Here is a 17,286-nt window from a genome sequence, read left to right on the forward strand (position 1 = left end):
TCAGTGCTAAACCTTCCTTACATTATACTGGTACCTATCTGCTCCAGGACCTGATGCTATGTAGAGGCTAGGAGTTGGATTTTTAGCTGGCATACTGCTGACTCAGCAGCACTGATGACTAACGAGCCTGTCTCCCTTTGGTTTCTTTCCTACCTTTAGGCACTTTAGTGAGCCCTCATGTGCCCTTGACTTGGCTTCTAGGGGCCTACAGACCTTTGACCTGACTTTAAGTAATGTCTCTCCAGTTTGGACTTTGAATATTGCCGTATCTTCTCTTAGCAGTTTTCTGCAGGGAATTTAACAGTCCTGGTGTTGGGCCTTATAAAGACAACAGTTAAGCTCCATCCTTAAAGACATCAGGTGTCCAAAAGTAATGGACTTGGAAGAGGGAAGGGGAAACAATCTCATTTTCATTTGAGACTTGGATCAGACGCCTGTCAACATCAGAGAAAGCTGTTCTACCTGCTGCCTTTCAACTGGTTTATTTTAAAGCCCGGTTTGTTCTTTCTCCTTGTCCAGAGGCCAGGGGATGGTCCTGCACACCCCAACCACCACGTCTGGATGCTCTGAGTTGCCAGCTGCGTGACATCTCCTATGATGACAAGAACTTGGCCAGCATCACTTACCTGTCGAGTTCTGTATCAGGTTAACGCTACCTTAACAGCAGCATCTTCATACAAAATTTTTCTTTATCCTGGAAATACCTCTGTCACTACTAAAAAAATCTCTCTCTCCTCCTTTGGTTTGTGGTAGTTTATCAATAGATAATCAACCTGGGGCCAGGCCTAGGGATCATCTTTTCTTTGATGTTACAACGGCAAAAATTCCTCTTCTAGGCCTTAGGTATCGCTTAACTACTCCATAAGCAACATGGGCATTTTGTCCTCCCTCTTTTAACTCTTCCTTGAGGTGCTCCTGCTCCTCCCTGTTAACACCCATGAAGTAGACCAATTCTTTTCTTCTCCAAAAGTCCCCGTTCCTCCTCATTCCTGGTTTTTATTTCTCTTGACACCACACCCTGCTCACCAGCACCGTTCCCAACCTTCCAGAAAGAACAGCCTTTGCAGACCTGCTGTCCACCCCAGGCCCGCTCTGGCTCTGGGACTCCCAGAGTAGAAGCCCAGCCGGTCAGGTCTCACCTGTGCAGGAGGCAGCGGGGATGGAGATTTTTGCAAAGAGCCCCTCTTTGCCACATCATGCCCAGACAGCCCCCCCTACCCTCCGCAGTACACAAACTGGTGCAGGAATCTGCCTCCGATCCCCATTCGTTGGCCCTAAGGTGTGCGTCGTCCCCTCCCGCAAAGCATGGCCAAGATCCCAAATCTGTGCACAAAATGATAACATTTATTGAAAGAGTAATTTTTTTTAATACAAAAGAAAGCTCTGTACATAGTACTGTGATTACTTCCACATCCTTCCAGAAACACAACCCTGGAAACTGGAGGGGGGGGAAAAAAAAAAAAAAAAATCCCACACACACTTATGCGTACACACGCGCGCACACACACACACACGCACACACACACAACCCTCAAACCGGTAAAATGAACTAAAAATGTCACCACACAATAAATGCCAATTCATCCCTGATACACAAGTCTTCTTACAAGTCTGCACTTAAATAAAATACACCATTAGCGTTTAACCAGCAGTTGCCTTTGGGGAGCCAGGGAGGGGACGCAGTCAGACACCCTGTAGCAGCAGGGGCATTCCTGCCATCCCAGCCCAACAGCTCTGCTCCACAGTGCTAGCAGAAGCAAAGCGGAGCAAAGCCAGGCCACAGTGATGTGCTGGGGCGAAGGGCAATGCAAACCCCAACCCCATCCTTCTCCCTGGATGAACTCCTAGGTACCCAACCTTGTTTTGGAAGCGTCACCGAGCAGCCTTCGCACACCTCGTAAAGGGGCATGGCACGGCACTCCCGCGCGCTCCGAGCCGCGGGATACGCATCGCTCTTAGAGCGAGGATACTAAGGGGAGGCAGCACGTAATCCCTCTCACCAGATAGCCCACCCCAGTCCCCCCCAAGCCCTTCCCAGGCTTCAGACAGAGGGCTGGAACGCCGCGCTCTGGGAGCACTTTGCGCAGGGCAGGGGGGCTTGGAGGGGACCTGTCCGCATCCATGCGCTAAGGAATGGCTGTAGAGGGGGAACTACAGCCCAAAGATCATCAGCTAGAAGTTGAGGAGATGCTACCCGTACAGCGAGCAGGGATAAAGCCACTGCTGGCCCCTCACCACCCAAGGAGGAGTAGGGGATGCCCGTATCCCTTCGGCAGTCACAGGTAGCACTGCTCCGCGCCAAGAGCGGCGACACAGAACGGCCGCAGGTCCCAGGACCGGAGGCGAACCGGGCAGACATCAGAAAACCCAGCCCATCTCTGGCACCCAGGCACACTGTGAGCCCCTTGCTCCTGAGGGATGGGTTTCTCACTTCTAGAGACCAGCCACTGCTTCACTTGCCTTCTGCCCGTTAAGCCCAAAATGACAGGTATGGAGTCCTCAGTACAGGTAAGCGGGAAACAAGCATCCCACTCGGTTCAGCTTGATCCCTGGCACATGCTGGTGGGTGGAGAGCACAGCTTAAACGCTAATGCTGAGGGAACATGTCCAAGGTTACAATACAAACTCAAAAGCAAGGCCCCTTTCCTGCCTCCATGCCCACCCACCCCTCTCCCATCCCCCTGGTACAAACCCCATGAAAACTGTACAGGAGCCAAACTTTTATTCCTTAAAGAATTACATAAATACTGAGTTTAACACTTAGAAAAATAAAGTCATTTTCTTTTTTTTTTTTTTTTTTTTTTTTTTTTTTTTTTCTCCAAGGCTTCTTTTGTCTTTAACTTAAAAATTAAAAAAAAAAAAAAAAAAAAGTTACAGTAGCTGCTTCTTCCTCTAAGGATTCAGCAGCTTCTCTCGCTCACTCTCCCTCCAGGGACAGGGCTAGGTAGCAGAGCCATTCACAGCAACTCCCATGCAGGACCAAGCACGCTCCAGCCCTTCTCCCCTGGCCTTGCTGAGCTTGCAGAGGCATCACAGCGGCTCCTCCACAGCCCAGGACGGCCTGCAGGTCACCCTGGTGCTCAGAAAAAGAACCTGCCACCTGCCCGGCAGCTCAGCGCCCTGTGGGCTCTTCCCTTTGACACTTGAGTTGTTTCTCCACCTTGCATCAGACACAGAAATTTAAAAAAAAAAAAAAAAAAAAAAAAGCGCTGGCCGGAGCTGCAGGGGGATGCGGGAAAGACCCGGCCACGTTCCCCTGGGTGTACGGAGTCCGCAAGCAGTGCGAGGGCTGAGAGGAGAGTGTGGGGCTGGGGCGGCCACAGAGCCCACCACCACCACCACCACCACCACCACCAGGAGCTCTCTGGGGCATCGTTGTGCTCCTGGAGATCCTGGCACTGAGGGCAGAAGGCTCGCTGTAGTGCATACGAGGAGGACAGGGCGACGTGCCGCAGAGGGAAGGGCGCGCAGACCCAACCGGAGACGCACGTCCAAGCCGTCCGGCTCTCCCCTGTCCGGAGCCCAGGGTGAGTTGCTGCAGCCAGGATCTGTCACCCCGACAAAGGCACATTGCTGAGGCCAAGCAGCACAGCCTCGGCTTGCTCCGCTCCGAGCTGCGCCGGCAGGACGGCTCTGGGTCCGAGCTGAGCCCCACGCGGAGCGAAAAAACTCATGGGCAAGGTGACTCAGAGCGCCCAGAAGGAGCCAGAGCCTCCCGCTGGGAATGGCCCGCAGTATTTATTTACAGCGCAGAACAATCTTCCCCTCAAAGAGACAAGTTTCTTTGGCTGGCGTGAAGACAAGCACAGCTATCGCAGCATCCAAACGCCCCCAAGCCCTGCACGGCCCCAGCACCGCTCCACCCCGGGGGGGGGGGTCCTGCAGCCCCACGCGCATGCCTGTGTGTGTGGGTGGGTGGGTGCGTGTGTGTGTGTGTGTGTGCATGTGTGGATGAAGGAAACGTGAAAAGGCAACAATAAATAACTGGTGCAGTCTGTACGAGAAGGAATTGCCGCCAGCCCCGGCACCGGCGTGGCAAGCCAGGGACAGCGCAAGGCCAGCAGCAGAGGCCTCTCAGTCACTCTTGGCGCTGTGTGAGGTGTCCAAGTTGACCACCTGCAGCTCCGTCAGGCTGCTGCCACTGCTGCTCTGCTGCCCGATGACAGCCATCTAGAGAGAAAAGGGAGGAGGAAGCACTGGGGGGGGACACGGACACAGCGTGCCCCGAGACCGCGTGTGCCAGCGGCCAGGGCGGCACCGTCCTTTGTGGGCACCTGTCCAAGGAGGGCAAGGCTTCCTCACCCACGGGTGGATGGCACTGACAGCTCTCCCAGACCCGAGGACCACCCCTACCCGAGGTCTGCCCAGACCCGCAAAGGATGCGCAAGCAGGGGCAGAGCAAGGACAACCCCCTCCCCGCCACCGAACACCCGCAAGTACCGTTCTGCGCCTACCTGGTGAAGCTGGACAGCCGAGACTGGGATCTGAACGGTGCCTGATGGGGCTGTCAGGAACACTTGGGGGACGCCACCTGCCCCAGAGAGAGAGAGAGAAAGCACAAATGACACCGTCCCTTAAACAGTGCTCCCCCCTGGGTCCTTCCTCTGAGCTCCGCGGAGCTTCGCAAGGATGAAGGTGCCTGTTTGCATGCATGGAGGCACCCCAGAAGCAAGCCAAACACGCTAGTTTTCCAAACGCTGGGAGAGGCGGGCGCAAGCCCTCAATCCAAGTCTTGCCTGCATGGCTTCATGCTGCTTTGCCCCCTTCGTGCAACCACACACCCTCTTCAGAATATCCCAGCTTCCTCCACCGCTGCCTGCCCCATATGCCACCCATCCCAGCAACCCTCACCCTTTTTCCCCAGCAAACGGCTCAAGCAATCCTATGCATAGGAGAATGGCGGGATCTAAAAGCGCGCACCGATCGCCACCCTTGCAGGGCCTTCGTACAGCCGCTACGACTGCTTAGAAGAAAATTCCATGAAATTAACACACAGCACAAATACATGCGAGACGAGAAAAATCAGGGTGTCAGAGCACTTAAGGGAGCACTGACCCAGACGGCCGTCTTACCCTGATCCTGGACCTGGCCGTGGGACACCTGCATCGCTGAGGGCGCCTGTGAGAAAGCATTGAGGACCGCAAGTCCACCGTCCGCAAGGCCAGATGTGGGCGCGTACATCACCGCGTGTGGGCTGGGGTACATCATGTGGCCACCCACAGTGGTTGGCACAGACGACGTCATGATGGTTGCCGGGAGGGTCACTGGCACCAGGACAGACTACACGTGAGCCACACGAAAGGAGCCTGCTATGCTCACAAGCCCGCTCAGCACCCCTCCCTCAGCCACCCTTGGCATGCGGTCCTGAAGCAGCAGGTGCGTAGAGATACCCATCTTGTTCTCCCAAGCTCTTGGATACCCATCTTGTTCTCCCAAGCTCTTGGAAGAACAGGCAGGAGAGCTCAAACCTCTCCTTTCATGAGTATGAGAAGGCAGAAGAGCATGGCAGCCAAATATCCCAGGACCGAATTCAACTTGAGGTACAAGTTTCCCAATGAAGCTTTAATAAAGCTGCTGAACTGGATTCAGACTCCATCCAGGCACCTCGACTCAGATTTTGCTGACAACAGAGATGTCCTCTACACAGAGAGTAAAAATCTCTAGGGGCAACGCTGGCTTACTAAGAAACTATCTGAGAACCGGGCAAGCTGTTCCCAGCTCCATGCCGCGAGTAAGAGCGGATGACGTACCTAGAGAGGCTCTGAAATCCCTTGTAAGGTGCCCTATGCACAGCAGCATCTACCTAGACATAGCACAGCACGGTATGGACTGGCAACAGGTATAAATACACCTGGGAAACTGCCAGAAAGGCTGGGATGGAGTTGGTCTGAAGAAGGATCCTGGGCAGGGAGCGGGTGTGAGGTCTGTTGGTGTGGGCTGTTATCAGCAGCGGTTAGGAAGGAAGACAGAGGTTACTGTAAAGTCCCAATTACCTGTTCCACTGGAAGAGGTCTGGGTAAGGTCAGTGCTGCTGTCACTGGAGGGAGACGTTTGCTGCGGTGCCTGGTGCACCTGGATCGCCTGGACTGGGACCTGCTGAGCCATGGTACCACCTGGGGAAAGAGAGGAGCCGATCAGCCTGTTGGCTCAGCAGGGATACAGGCACTCGGGGCCACGTAAAAGCCCCCCCCCCCCCCCCCCAAGTCCTTCTCCGGCAGCATACAGCTCTGCAGCGTGGCTCGGCACTGCACCGGGGAAGGCTAGCCAAAAAGCAGCACGTGGCAGAAACCAGGACCTGCCCCAAAGAGCAGGCCAAAACCTGCTCTCCCCTGGCACGCAGGGACCAAGGAGGGGTTAGCTGGTCTACAGGGCTCCAGAGAGAAAAGGAAAGGCCACAGCAGCTTGTCTCCAGCTCCCGGGCATGGTTCAGGAATGCCTGGGGTCCTCCTCACCGTTCCTGGCTCCACTAAGACACAGCACCGATGATGCTGGGAGAAAAGGGGCCAGCACATGCCCCCAGCACTGCCCATCCTCAGCCAACCCTGCAAGGATCATCTCACTGCACCGAGCAGAACTGGGAGATGCCCAGGCCAGCTGGGCTCCGCTGCCTTCACGCTCTGGAGCCCGGCTCCATCCTCCACAGGGCACTCGGGGAACAGCGCTCTCAGCCAGCTTGTGTCTCAAAAACATCAATCGAGGGATTAGAGGCCACTGGGCCACAAGGTGTGCGTCCCAGACCTGCGGAGGCACAGCCACACAGCCTCCAGCCCAGCCCACTTGCTGCAAAGCTCTTCGGCTCCAGAGACGGAGCTCAGCACAGAAAGCTGCCCTCAGGCTCAGGTCCTGTCTCCAGAGGGAAGAGCAAGGGATGCCAGAAAGCAGGAATCACCAGCCACCTCACTGAGACTGGGCATCTCCCCACGCACCACACCACAGAGACGCACATCCATTATTCTCTTAGCTCCTCCAGACCACGAGGGAAAGCCAGTCCCCTTGCATGGGATCACGCTGTCTGCCAGGGCCCACGGAAGCCATAAGGGCTCCAAGAAAGCACGCAGGCTATCAGACTCATCAGCTCGCATGCAAACAGGCAGGACACAAGAAATACCGCCTCACTCTCGGCGCTGGTCCTCAGACGACGGCTGCCCCCTCAAAGGACAGCCTAGCCCTGCTCTGAAACTCCAGCCAGGAGCACGTCCAGCCCCAGTACAACACTTGGAGAGCCTCGACTCAGCGCGACAAGAGATCTCCTGCAAAGGACAACGCGCACAAAGCGGCAGAGCAGCACCGCTCCCTCCTCTGCTCTGGGTCTCTCCTCATCTATCCTCTGCACTGTGGTTCAGCGGCTGACCGCAGATCCAAATACAAAAGCAGGGGCAGCCGCTCAGAGCCAAACGCCAGCGCTCGAAAAACATCCGCCGGGCATCCGAGCCCCTGCGGTCTCCTTCCATCGGTCCTCCTAGCAGCACAGTTCAGCCTCAGCACAGCTGCAGCGGGGACCCGTCTCCCCCGCGTTTGCTAGCCGCAGGGCAAACCCTGGGGCAGGAGACTGACAGCCCGCTGCTTCCCTCAGCCTGTATCCCGCGGGATGCTGCTCCTGCCTACGCCGAACATTCTCTGCCCTGTCTTCCCGTCTCTCCCCTGCAGCCACAGCCGGGGTGCTCTGCCTCCTCCGTGCTCCCACCTCCGTCGGGGGTCAGCTCTCTGGCCGGGACCAGGACCCCCACAGACGCCTCCGTCCCCCCACCTCAAGCAAGCGGAGGAGAAGCGAGTGCTGACCTGTCAGCGACACAATCTGCCCTCCAGCTCTGGCAGGGAAGCGGAAGACTGTCTGTTGTGCCTGCTGCAGCTGTCCAGCCGTACCCGTGAGCACCTGGCCCTGCTGGCTGGAAAAAGCCAGGGAGTGCGGCTGTAACTGAGCGAGAGGAATGGTAGGGGTCCCCGGAGAAAGGGAAGCACCTGCCAAAAGGAGGGAGAAAGAAAGGCTTTGTCACCACCAGCTCTTTTCACTCCCTCCAGGCTTCTTGGTGCTGCCCTGGGGTCCCGGCTCAGCTCCCTGCCACCACGCCTTTCCCAGCAGCAGGGCCAGCTACAGCACTCTAAGGAAACGGTCACTACATCGCCCTTCTCCAGCCACCGGCCTGGCTGGGCTTGAGCAAGGAATCCCAGCCAGGCTGACCCTACAGCAGCAACCGCTCTGCTACCTCCTGCCACTAGGTCTCCTCTCCTCTGGAGAGGGCAGCAACACGCTCCAGGTGCGGAGACGGACGGATGCGGTCCTCCGTTCCTAAAGGCACTGACCTGACATGAGGGTGAAGCCAGTGGGTATCGGCATGAGGCCCCCAGATGTCACTGCACTGGCTCCAGTAGTCTTCAGCACTGTCCCGTTGGCACTGGTGACGGCATTGGGGCTGATGCTGGCAGACACTGGCGCCAGGTAATTCGTGATGGGGAATGACGGGCCGCTGCTGACCTGCATGGAGGTCGAGGTGGTGGGGGCTGTCTGGATGGTAGACGTTGTCCCCGGCAGGTTGGTGACAGTGAACGCTGGTTTCAGGGCGTCCTGGGAAAGGAGAGATTGTGACAACTCAGACCAGCCCTTGGATCCGGTCAACATCTGCCCACGAGGCCGAACCGGGCTCCGCGGGTTGCATCCCCGTGCTAAACCATACCCTCGTAGCCTGCTGCCAGCACACGGAGCAGAGCCAGGGTAGCAGAGAGGAGCTGCTTTTACAAACATGAAGAGACTGTGCCCAATAACGCAGCGTGAGGAGAGCTGGAGAGGGCTCAGCGTAAACCTTGGATAGAAGCCCAGGGCCATACCGGTCCCCCAGAGGCTTCCCTGCAAGACACCAGGGGACGAAGCAACCCTTCCCCTCCCCAGGAGTCCCCGTAGCCTCCAAGAAGAGAACAGCCTCTTTCTGGCACACAACAGGCAAAAGCAGTCCTTGCAGGGACAGACGTAAAGGCAAACACACCGTCTCCTGTCAGGAACACGCACCACTTCCCTTATGGCAGGAAACACATGGCCAAGAACAAGCCGAGAACTGGCTCTTAAAGGCAGCTGTACGCCGAAAGCAGCAAGGGAGAGGTGAGTATGGCCAAACCCGGACACCAAACCCTGCCCTGACAGCTGCTTTTTGGCAGGCCCCGGCGAATGCCTCCGCAGATCTCCCGGAGCAAAAGGGAGAACCTGGCCAGGGGAAGCACCCGTTTGCCAGTCCGCTAGCAGGAGACGGGCACGAGGCAAACGCTTCCAAGCAAACCCCGCGTGTCAGCTACAGCCCGCACGCACCACGGTCCTGCAAGGAGCATCGGAGCTCTACGTCCGTCTGAGGACGGCATCGCCGGGGAAGCTGAGCTCCAGGAGGAAAACGGCCCTGCGCTGGGCCAACGCTAGCCTGAGAGGCTGGCCTCCTGGGTCTGGGAACAAGGGAGGAACGCGTATGCCAGGCTGCAGGGCACCTAACACCCCAGTTTCCGCAGCCACGAGGCGTGTGGCCGGACACGGCTTGGATCTGCCGGACCCAACCAAGCCCAGCACGATCCCTGCTGCCCCTGGCAGTCACGCTTCACCCAACACGCCTCCTTCTCCCAAATCCCCTTTACGGATCTCCAGGGGTGGATCACCCTTCCTGATCCAGCTGCACATCCCTTCCAGGGTCTCCACGGCTCCTCTCCTGCCCCGCTCAGCTGGCCGAGAGCGGACCGCAAATACACTGCTCCACTTGGAGACCACGCCACAGGGGACCTGCTGTCCCCGTGTCCCTCCACAGCCCCCGGTACGGCTGGAAAGAGTTAAGGCTGCCACACTCCCACCCCTCCCACTGCAGGCTGGGGGGCCCAGCTCTCCCACGTGCTAAGCCTTGTTCCCAGCTTGTCAAGCTGCCAGGAACGAGGAATTCACAGCTCAACGAACAGCTAAAAAAGGGAAGGCAGCCCATTTTGGACAGGGGGAGCCAATCCCGGGCACTCAGCCGTGCCTCAGGCCCTGGGGAGGGAGGAGAGCAACACCCCCTCCGCCTTGGCACCGCGGCCCCCAAAGTCCGAATTAGAAGAGGCACGTGACAACAGAGCGGATCCCAGCGGAGGCACTTTCCATTAGCTCAACCACAAACTCCTGCCATCCCACATGGGACATGCGAGGCTGTGGGTGCCCTCCCCACGTGGGTGACAGGGCAGAGCTCCCCCCGCCATCCATAGCGGAGCAGGGTGGGTCCTGTTCCCAGCTGGAAAAGCCAGGCTCACTCATCCCCAGGCGCAGCCCTAAAGCTGTACACCCCTGAGATAGAGCGCCCAAGCAGCTAGGGCACTTGGCATCCCCCCCCCCGCCACGCTCCGTACTCTCAGGGCTGGAGGAGGCATCCCCAAAAATTCACAGCACCCTGTGCTCAGGGCGATTCCCAGGACTCCCTAGAAGCACGAGGGCAAACCTCAGTGTGATGGGAACAGCAGAGGTGCTCGGGAGGGATGCCGTGCCAGCGGGCTCCAACCACGCGCGCCCCATCCCCGCCACAGGTGAGACTCGGATTCACCCCATCTTTGCCGCGTTTCTCTTGGGCTGCAACAATAGCTCCCAGTACAGAAAGAGAGCTGGGAGAGACCTTGGCATTGGGACACCTGCTGCCTTCTCCTCATGCCTGTCTGGGATGCCTCGGAGCCCCTGGGGTACCCCCCACAGCATCCTGCAAAGCCCAGACTACATGCGCAAGGCCAGCCTCCAACAGGGGCCGAGTTACGGGTCACCTTCAGCAGAGACGATCCGAGGGGGCCACGGACAAGCCCTGAACCAGCACAGCAGCCCTTCCCTTCCTGATCCAACCGCGCATCCATTCCCCACCGCAGCCGACCGCAAACTTCGGTTCGCGGAGCAGCGCCTGGGGAATCAACACAGAGAGGTGCGGCGTAGCGGCGAGGGATGTCGACACAGACCCACGCGATTTATGTGCGATAAATGCTGGACAGCGCGAGTGGACCACAGGGCGCAGCCCAGGCCAGTTGATGCCCATCCTGGACCATAGTAGGGTCTTGGGAACAGAAACGATTCCAACTCCACAGCTTCTGGGAGCTGCCTGCGACAATGCCGTTCAGCATGGCCCAGACCCCCCCCCCGGCCAGCGTTATTACGTGGATGTTGCAGGACAACTGGCCTTGGAGGTACATGGGGAAATCCCAAACTGGTCTCCAACACCTGTTCTGCATTCCAGACGGTGCAGAGAATCCCACCTTTCTCCCACCCCAAAAAGAGATGACCAGATCAGGGCTACTCCCATGCTCTCAACCCCAATCTAGAGCCCCTGAGCTCCCTCCAAAATCCCCTCTCCCACAAAACCACACCGGGGAGATTACAGGAGGGCACTGTGTCATTTGGGGCCCGCAAAAAATCAGACGGGTCAGCGCATCACAGTACCGTGGTGAGGATATAGGTGCTGCCTTGGAAGTACAGTGTGCCCCAGTCCCAGCTGCGGCCCGAGCTCGGCTCCGTGGCAGGGAGTTTGGGTTTGGCACAGCGGGAGGATCTCATAGCTGCTGCTGGCTGTAGCGCAAAGGAACACCAGCAGGCTGCCGACTGCAGGTAACAGCCCGGCTGCATTGCTCCCCGCTCTGCTGCGGCAGCTGAAGACAAGCAGGTTTTGTCTGTAGGGAAGTTCAGGACGCAGAGTTCGCGGGAATGCCAGGGAGCAACCGCTCGACCCTCTCGGAGCATCCTATGTGGCTGGACCTGACAGTCCAGGCACTTAATTTCCTGCAACGAGGCACTCGTAACCCAGCCCTGTGTACCACCCATCCCTCAGCAAGGATGCCAGCCACCTAGCACGGCCCATCCACAGGCTCCCTTCATCCTCAGAGGGCTTCTTGGTCTATCTGAACGGGGCTGACCTCTGCCAGAGCACCAAACCAGGCTTCCAGCCCTGCAGAAGGGGAGGGTCACGGTGGGACGGTCCCCAGCCCCAGGGCTTGCCGTGACAAGAACCCTCAGCAGGCCAGGGGTGGGTTTAACCGCAACGTCAAGCAGAAGACGGGGCCGCAGGGCTCCTCCAGCCCCACGCCAAACGCTGGCTGTGGCCACAAGGCACCCCACGCTAAGCATTGCCACTCATGAGTACTGGGATGGAGCTTGCAGGGTTGCATCAGAAAGCGGGCAGAGACCAGCCGTGTTAAGAAGATCCCCTCTGCAGAGCTACCGCACCCCAAGAACACGCTTCCTTTGGGGCCACCTAGCCGTATTTTCAGGAAAAAATCTTAAGGGACACGATGTGGACAAGCCCCACGCCAGGGACAAGCCAGCTGCCATGCACAGCGCTTCCCGCGCCTCCAAATTATTCCAGGCGTAGGTAGCTTGTCTCATGATAAAACGCCCACAGGACTTGCCTTTCCATCCAGGAGAAGCCCAAGAGCCACAAGTCCTTACAAACGCGGGCTGCGCAAGGGAGAAATTGCTGGTGACAACGGGCTCCTTTGCCTCCTGGAAAGGGCTGGCACAGCTCGCACTAAGAATCAGTCACCCAGGGGAGTCACGCCATACTGGGACAGCCCGGACCGTTGTTGGGATCCCATCAGCGGGAAGCCTTCCCAGGGACTCTGCTGAGCTCCAGCACATCGCTCTCCAGCCAGCAACACCTTGGCCCACCACAGCTCCTCTGCCCGCAGGGATCTCTGGGACCACCGGTATTTCTCAGGGCTCAGCAGCGGTAAGCTTTTGCTCGGTGCAGCACTGCACACACGTGGGGGAAGAGGGCACGGAGGAATCGTCGCTGCTGGATACCCAGCAGCACCGTGACCAGAGCTGTCACAGGATACAAACCCGCAGCTGAACACCCCAGACGACACGCTGGGCACGTCTCAGGACCGCGCTCCCTGCCTCTGGGATTACCGCAGAGACCTCAAACACCCTTCTCCAGGTTCTGCCTGCTGAAATTTAGCGGCTACTGTACGGCAAGGATGCCGCTGCGGCTTGCGTACAGTCGGCTGGAGGGCTCCTAGCGCAAGGCCACCGTTCACCTGGAAGGATGCTTTTGCAGCAAGCCCAGCACCCATGCCGCGAGCGCGGGCGCAGCGGAGCCGCAGCAACTCGCAGCACCCAACGGCACTCCACGCCGGCCCGGGAAACTGCGGCACAACCCCCAGTTCAGCACGTCGTCCCAGCCTTGCACCACGAATTCCCCCTGCCTCCCATCTCCAAGCACCTGCGGACCCGAGCATCAGCCTGCAAAGGAAGCGGCAGGGATACAGGGACCAGCTTTTCTTGCAACAGCTCCCAGGAACGGCACCAGGGGATGCAGGGACGAGACGGGGCCCTTCCAGCAGAAAAAGGCCATTGCTTGATTCTGCACCCACGGGCAGGCCCTCCGCAGCACCCCGGGCGAGAAGCCACAAGTAACGCGGGCAGGCAAGAGCCGGCGCCTGCGGGGACACCAGGCAGGGAGCAGAAAAGGCCCATCCAGCCAAATGTTTCCATTCCCCATGTCCTCCCTGCCCCCTTCCAAAACAGCACCAAAGCAAGAGACAGCTGCAGCTTATAAGGAATGTGAGGGGCCCTGCCAGGGACTCTGGCGAGGGAAACCAGGCCTTATAAGGCCATGGAGGCAGAATCAAATTTTTATCAATGAGTGCGAGAGCATGGAGACGCCCGGGGAGAGATAACGGCGCCGAGAACCGGCCGTGGGGGGGGGGGGCCGGGCCGGTGGGGACCCCCGCTTGCAAAGGCCGAGGCCAGGACACCTGCCCCCCACTTCCCTCCCTCTCCGAATCACCGCTACCACCAGCCAAGTAGAAGGAGCCAGCCCCAAGAGGCCACGACACGAGCTTGCTGGAATCGCAGCAAAAGGGGACCCACCCTCAGCTTCCCAAGCTGCTATTCCAGGAGGGCTTGGGGATGTTCAGGGCTTCCCAGCAGAGTCCCACGGGAAGAGCCCGTGCCTCCCAGGCGCGCAGCTGAGCGCAGGGAACGTTACCTTGGTCTCCCCGCTGCTGTCCGACTCGGACACCTGGTAGGTGAGGTCTGTCTCCTCAAAGCCCGTGGCACTCATGCGCTGGTCAGTGGTGGGGTCCGAGCGCGGCGGCGAGTCTGGGGAGTTGAGGCACGTTTGGATCAACGCCTTCCCCGTCTCGCTGGTGATCATGGGCTGCAGCTTCCGCGTGGCAAACGTGTACACGTGGCCCGTCTCGCTGGCCACCAGCAGCAGGACTTGAGTGCCGGTCAGCGTGGAGAGCTCGTAGGCCTGCCAGCAGCACAAGGGAAAAACAAGGAGTCACCGATGGAAGGGACGCATAGAGCGCGGGACGAGAGTCCCCGGCACGTCCCTCCTTTTGCTCACACCAGCTCCGGCTCCCCGTCACCCCAGAGGAGCTGTGGCCTCTGAAACCAACTCAAGATTGGTTCCCTACAGGTTGATGTGCCCCCTGCTGCTGTTCCCATCTCCTTTAGCGTGCCCTTAGGGGATGTGCATGGCAGGAAAAGAGCGATCCCCTCAGGAGAGCAGCCTGAGGACATGGGGACACTGGGCTGTCCCCATTCCGGAATGCCCACCCCTGCTTCTCCAAGCATCCGGATACCTGTTCCTCCCACCTCTGCCGAGCCATGCGGGAGGATGCTGCTCAGCCCACGTACCTCTGCTCCCTCCTTCCCCTCCCCGACATCCCAGCCGGGTCGGGACCCAGATTCCCCTCTCAGTCTTCCCAGTCCCGAGCCCAGCTGCACCCAGACACCCCTACAGTAAGGCTACCATCCCCCAGGATTGACCCGTGGGCTTGGAAAAAACACTTTTCGCATGCCATCACGGCACACTTGGTGGTCTCGCACAAGCCGCCTCCTTCTTCATCCTGCCCAGCAGCATCCCGCAACCGTTCCCACCTTCCCAGGGCGCGCGAAGCCCGGCTCGGCTGGGATGCAGCACTGCCCAGCGGTTCAGAGGATGCTCCCAGCGCCAAGGTGTGTGTGTGGGGGGGATGCTGATGAGCCAGCAGCACCCCACTGCACGCAACATCCCCCAACTTTCGGATTTTAGCCTCGCGCAACGGCTCCAGCCGCCAGGAACCGCGGAAAGCGTTCCGGATCGACCGAGACACGGTGCTGGCCCCCTTCTACGGTTAAAGGCCCGGCTGGACCCACGGCAGGGCAGCCCACCCGGGCCACGGGACTGGCGTGGAGCCCAGTAACACCTCGCACCGAGCGGGGGTCCGCTCTGCTCCAGCCGGGAGCTGGAGGCTGCACCGGGACGGACCCCCCCCACCCCCACCCCGGAGTCCGTGTGTGTGTGTGCGTGTCCCACGGGCTGCGTGACCGCGACCCCGGGAGCCCCACGGGCACCAAGTCCCGGCCACAAGCGATAACCGGAGGCTCCCCCCGGAAGAAGCGGGGGCCGAGCCCGGCCCCCCCCCCCCCCCCCGCCAACCCCGGGCGGGACCGGGAAGCCGTCGCCGTTTCCGGGCACGGCCCCGCTCGGCCGGGAAAGCGAACAGCCCGGGGCTCCCGCCGGCTACGGACAGGTGGGTAACCCACCGATACCGGAGCGCATCCTCCCTTCCCTCCCCGGTGCCTCCGTACCTTCTTCATGATGCCGGTTTTCCTCTTGCTAAAGGTGGTGTAACGCCGCAGCTTGTTGTCGATGAACTCCATCTTGATCTTCACCCGGCCCCGCGTCTTCTTACCGGGTTTGGCACCGCTCACCGCCCCGCCACCCCCACCACCACCTCCGCCACCACCGCCGCCGCCGCCGCCGCTGTAAGCGGCCGCCGCCGCCGCTCCCGCCGCGGGCCCCGCCGCCGCCGCCGCCGCTTCGGCCAGGCCACGCTTAACGCCGCGCCTCTCGCCGCCCAGCTCCTCCTCCTCGGCCGACTCCGAGTCTCCCTCGCTGCCGCTGTACAACGCTTCCCGCTCCAGGCGACCCCCGGGCGGCCCCGCCGCCGCCGCCGCCACCACCCCACCACCGTTCGCCCCGCGCTGTGGCACCGGTGACCGGCCCAAACCCGAGCCGCGGGCCAGCGCGGCGGCGGCGGCGGCAGCAGCAGCAGCAGCGGCGGCAGCGGTGGTGCCGTTCCCGGCCCCGGCTTGGCTCGGTAACATCGCGGCGGCGAGAGCGGGTCGGGTCGGGTCAGGCCGGCCCCGCCATGGCCCCGGCTCCGCGTTCAGGGCCCCGCTCCTCCGCCGCCGCCGCCCCCGCCGCGCCGCGCCGCCCCCATATAAAGCGATACAATGTTGCCTTTTATGGCGAAGGCGCTCCTTATATGGGGCGAGCCGGCGCCCCGCCGGGAGGTTTCGCTCGATTGGCTGGTGGGGGAGTCAAACGGCGGCGCCCATTGGTGGGCGCCCTGGCGTTTGATTTGCATACGTTCCGACCGCGCTCGCGTCACTCCCAGGTTGAAACACGCAGGGAGGCTCTTAAAGGGACAGCGCGCCCAGCCGCACGGACGGGGCGGGACGGAGCACCGAAGGCGGTTATCGCCGCTACGGGCGGCCCGGCGGAGGAACCCGGGCTCAGGCACCCGTCCTTCCAGCCCTCCCGCTGCCAGCTCCAGGCACTCGCGTCCTCGCCGAGACTCCCTGCCTTGCCTCGCAGCCGCCCTCGTGGGTGCCGCCGGGAGGATGCTCCACGCACACACAACCCCCCCCCCCCCCGAACCCCCCAAACCCTCCTGCTTCTTGGGGGTGCCACCAGAGAACTGTCCACCCACGCTGTGCACCCTGCGGGGACGGATCAGGGTGCTGCCCGCTTCTCCCCGGGGGTGCGGGGACACTGCGGGGGGGGGGGGGGGGCTGGGGCTCACACGGGTGCTCAGGATACAGGACCGGGCGAGAAAAGACCCAAATACACATCGCCCGAGCACCAGCTGACCGCTGGTGGGATGAAAAAGGGGGTCTCCTTTTAGCAGGATGGGCCACAACTGCCTTCGAGTGCAGAGAGAACGGAGTCCTGTACCACAGCCACCCGTGGGTACGGCCGTCCCGTGGGGGGAGAGCTGGGATGGCCCCACTACACAGACTGGGACCTGTGTCGTGTCCCCCCCCCCCCACCTTGCTCAGCAGCTCCCACATCCTCCGCTCGGGTGTGAACCGGGACCTCCCGGGACAAAACTGGGTGCAAGAGGGACCAAGCAGCCCCGGAGCTCGAAGCTGCGAGGACGGACGGAGCCACATCCTTGGCTGAGAAAAAGGTTTTCCCCATACCCCGTCCTACAGGCGGGAGCTGCAACCCAGGGCAAGACCTCACCTCCGCCAACACCAGCCCTGCCACAAGACCCGGTTTGCCTCCTGGGAACCCCACGGAGGGAAAGTTCTGCAGCTCC

The 17,286-nt window shown here is 60.3% G+C and overlaps 1 protein-coding gene across 2 annotated transcripts; it reads right to left on the reverse strand.

Annotated features, from left to right (window-relative positions):
- Nucleotides 1-1,324: 1,324 nt before the first annotated feature.
- On the reverse strand, nt 1,325-16,195 carry SRF (serum response factor). Of its 2 annotated transcripts, XM_030035686.2 has the most exons (8): nt 15,548-16,195; nt 13,956-14,222; nt 8,302-8,563; nt 7,780-7,959; nt 5,994-6,113; nt 5,073-5,264; nt 4,455-4,531; nt 1,325-4,170 (listed from the first exon to the last, which is right to left on the reverse strand). In XM_030035686.2, exons 1-8 carry the CDS (start codon nt 16,064-16,066, stop codon nt 4,075-4,077), a joined length of 1,713 nt encoding a protein of 570 aa, XP_029891546.1. In that variant the 5' UTR covers nt 16,067-16,195; the 3' UTR covers nt 1,325-4,074. The 2 variants fall into 2 exon arrangements, with proteins under 2 accessions (XP_029891546.1, XP_029891547.1); XM_030035687.2 differs by lacking the exon at nt 7,780-7,959 and having other exon boundaries at nt 15,548-16,190.
- Nucleotides 16,196-17,286: the final 1,091 nt, after the last annotated feature.

Source organism: Aquila chrysaetos, chromosome 13 (assembly GCF_900496995.4).
Source record: "Aquila chrysaetos chrysaetos chromosome 13, bAquChr1.4, whole genome shotgun sequence".
NCBI lineage: Eukaryota > Metazoa > Chordata > Aves > Accipitriformes > Accipitridae > Aquila > Aquila chrysaetos.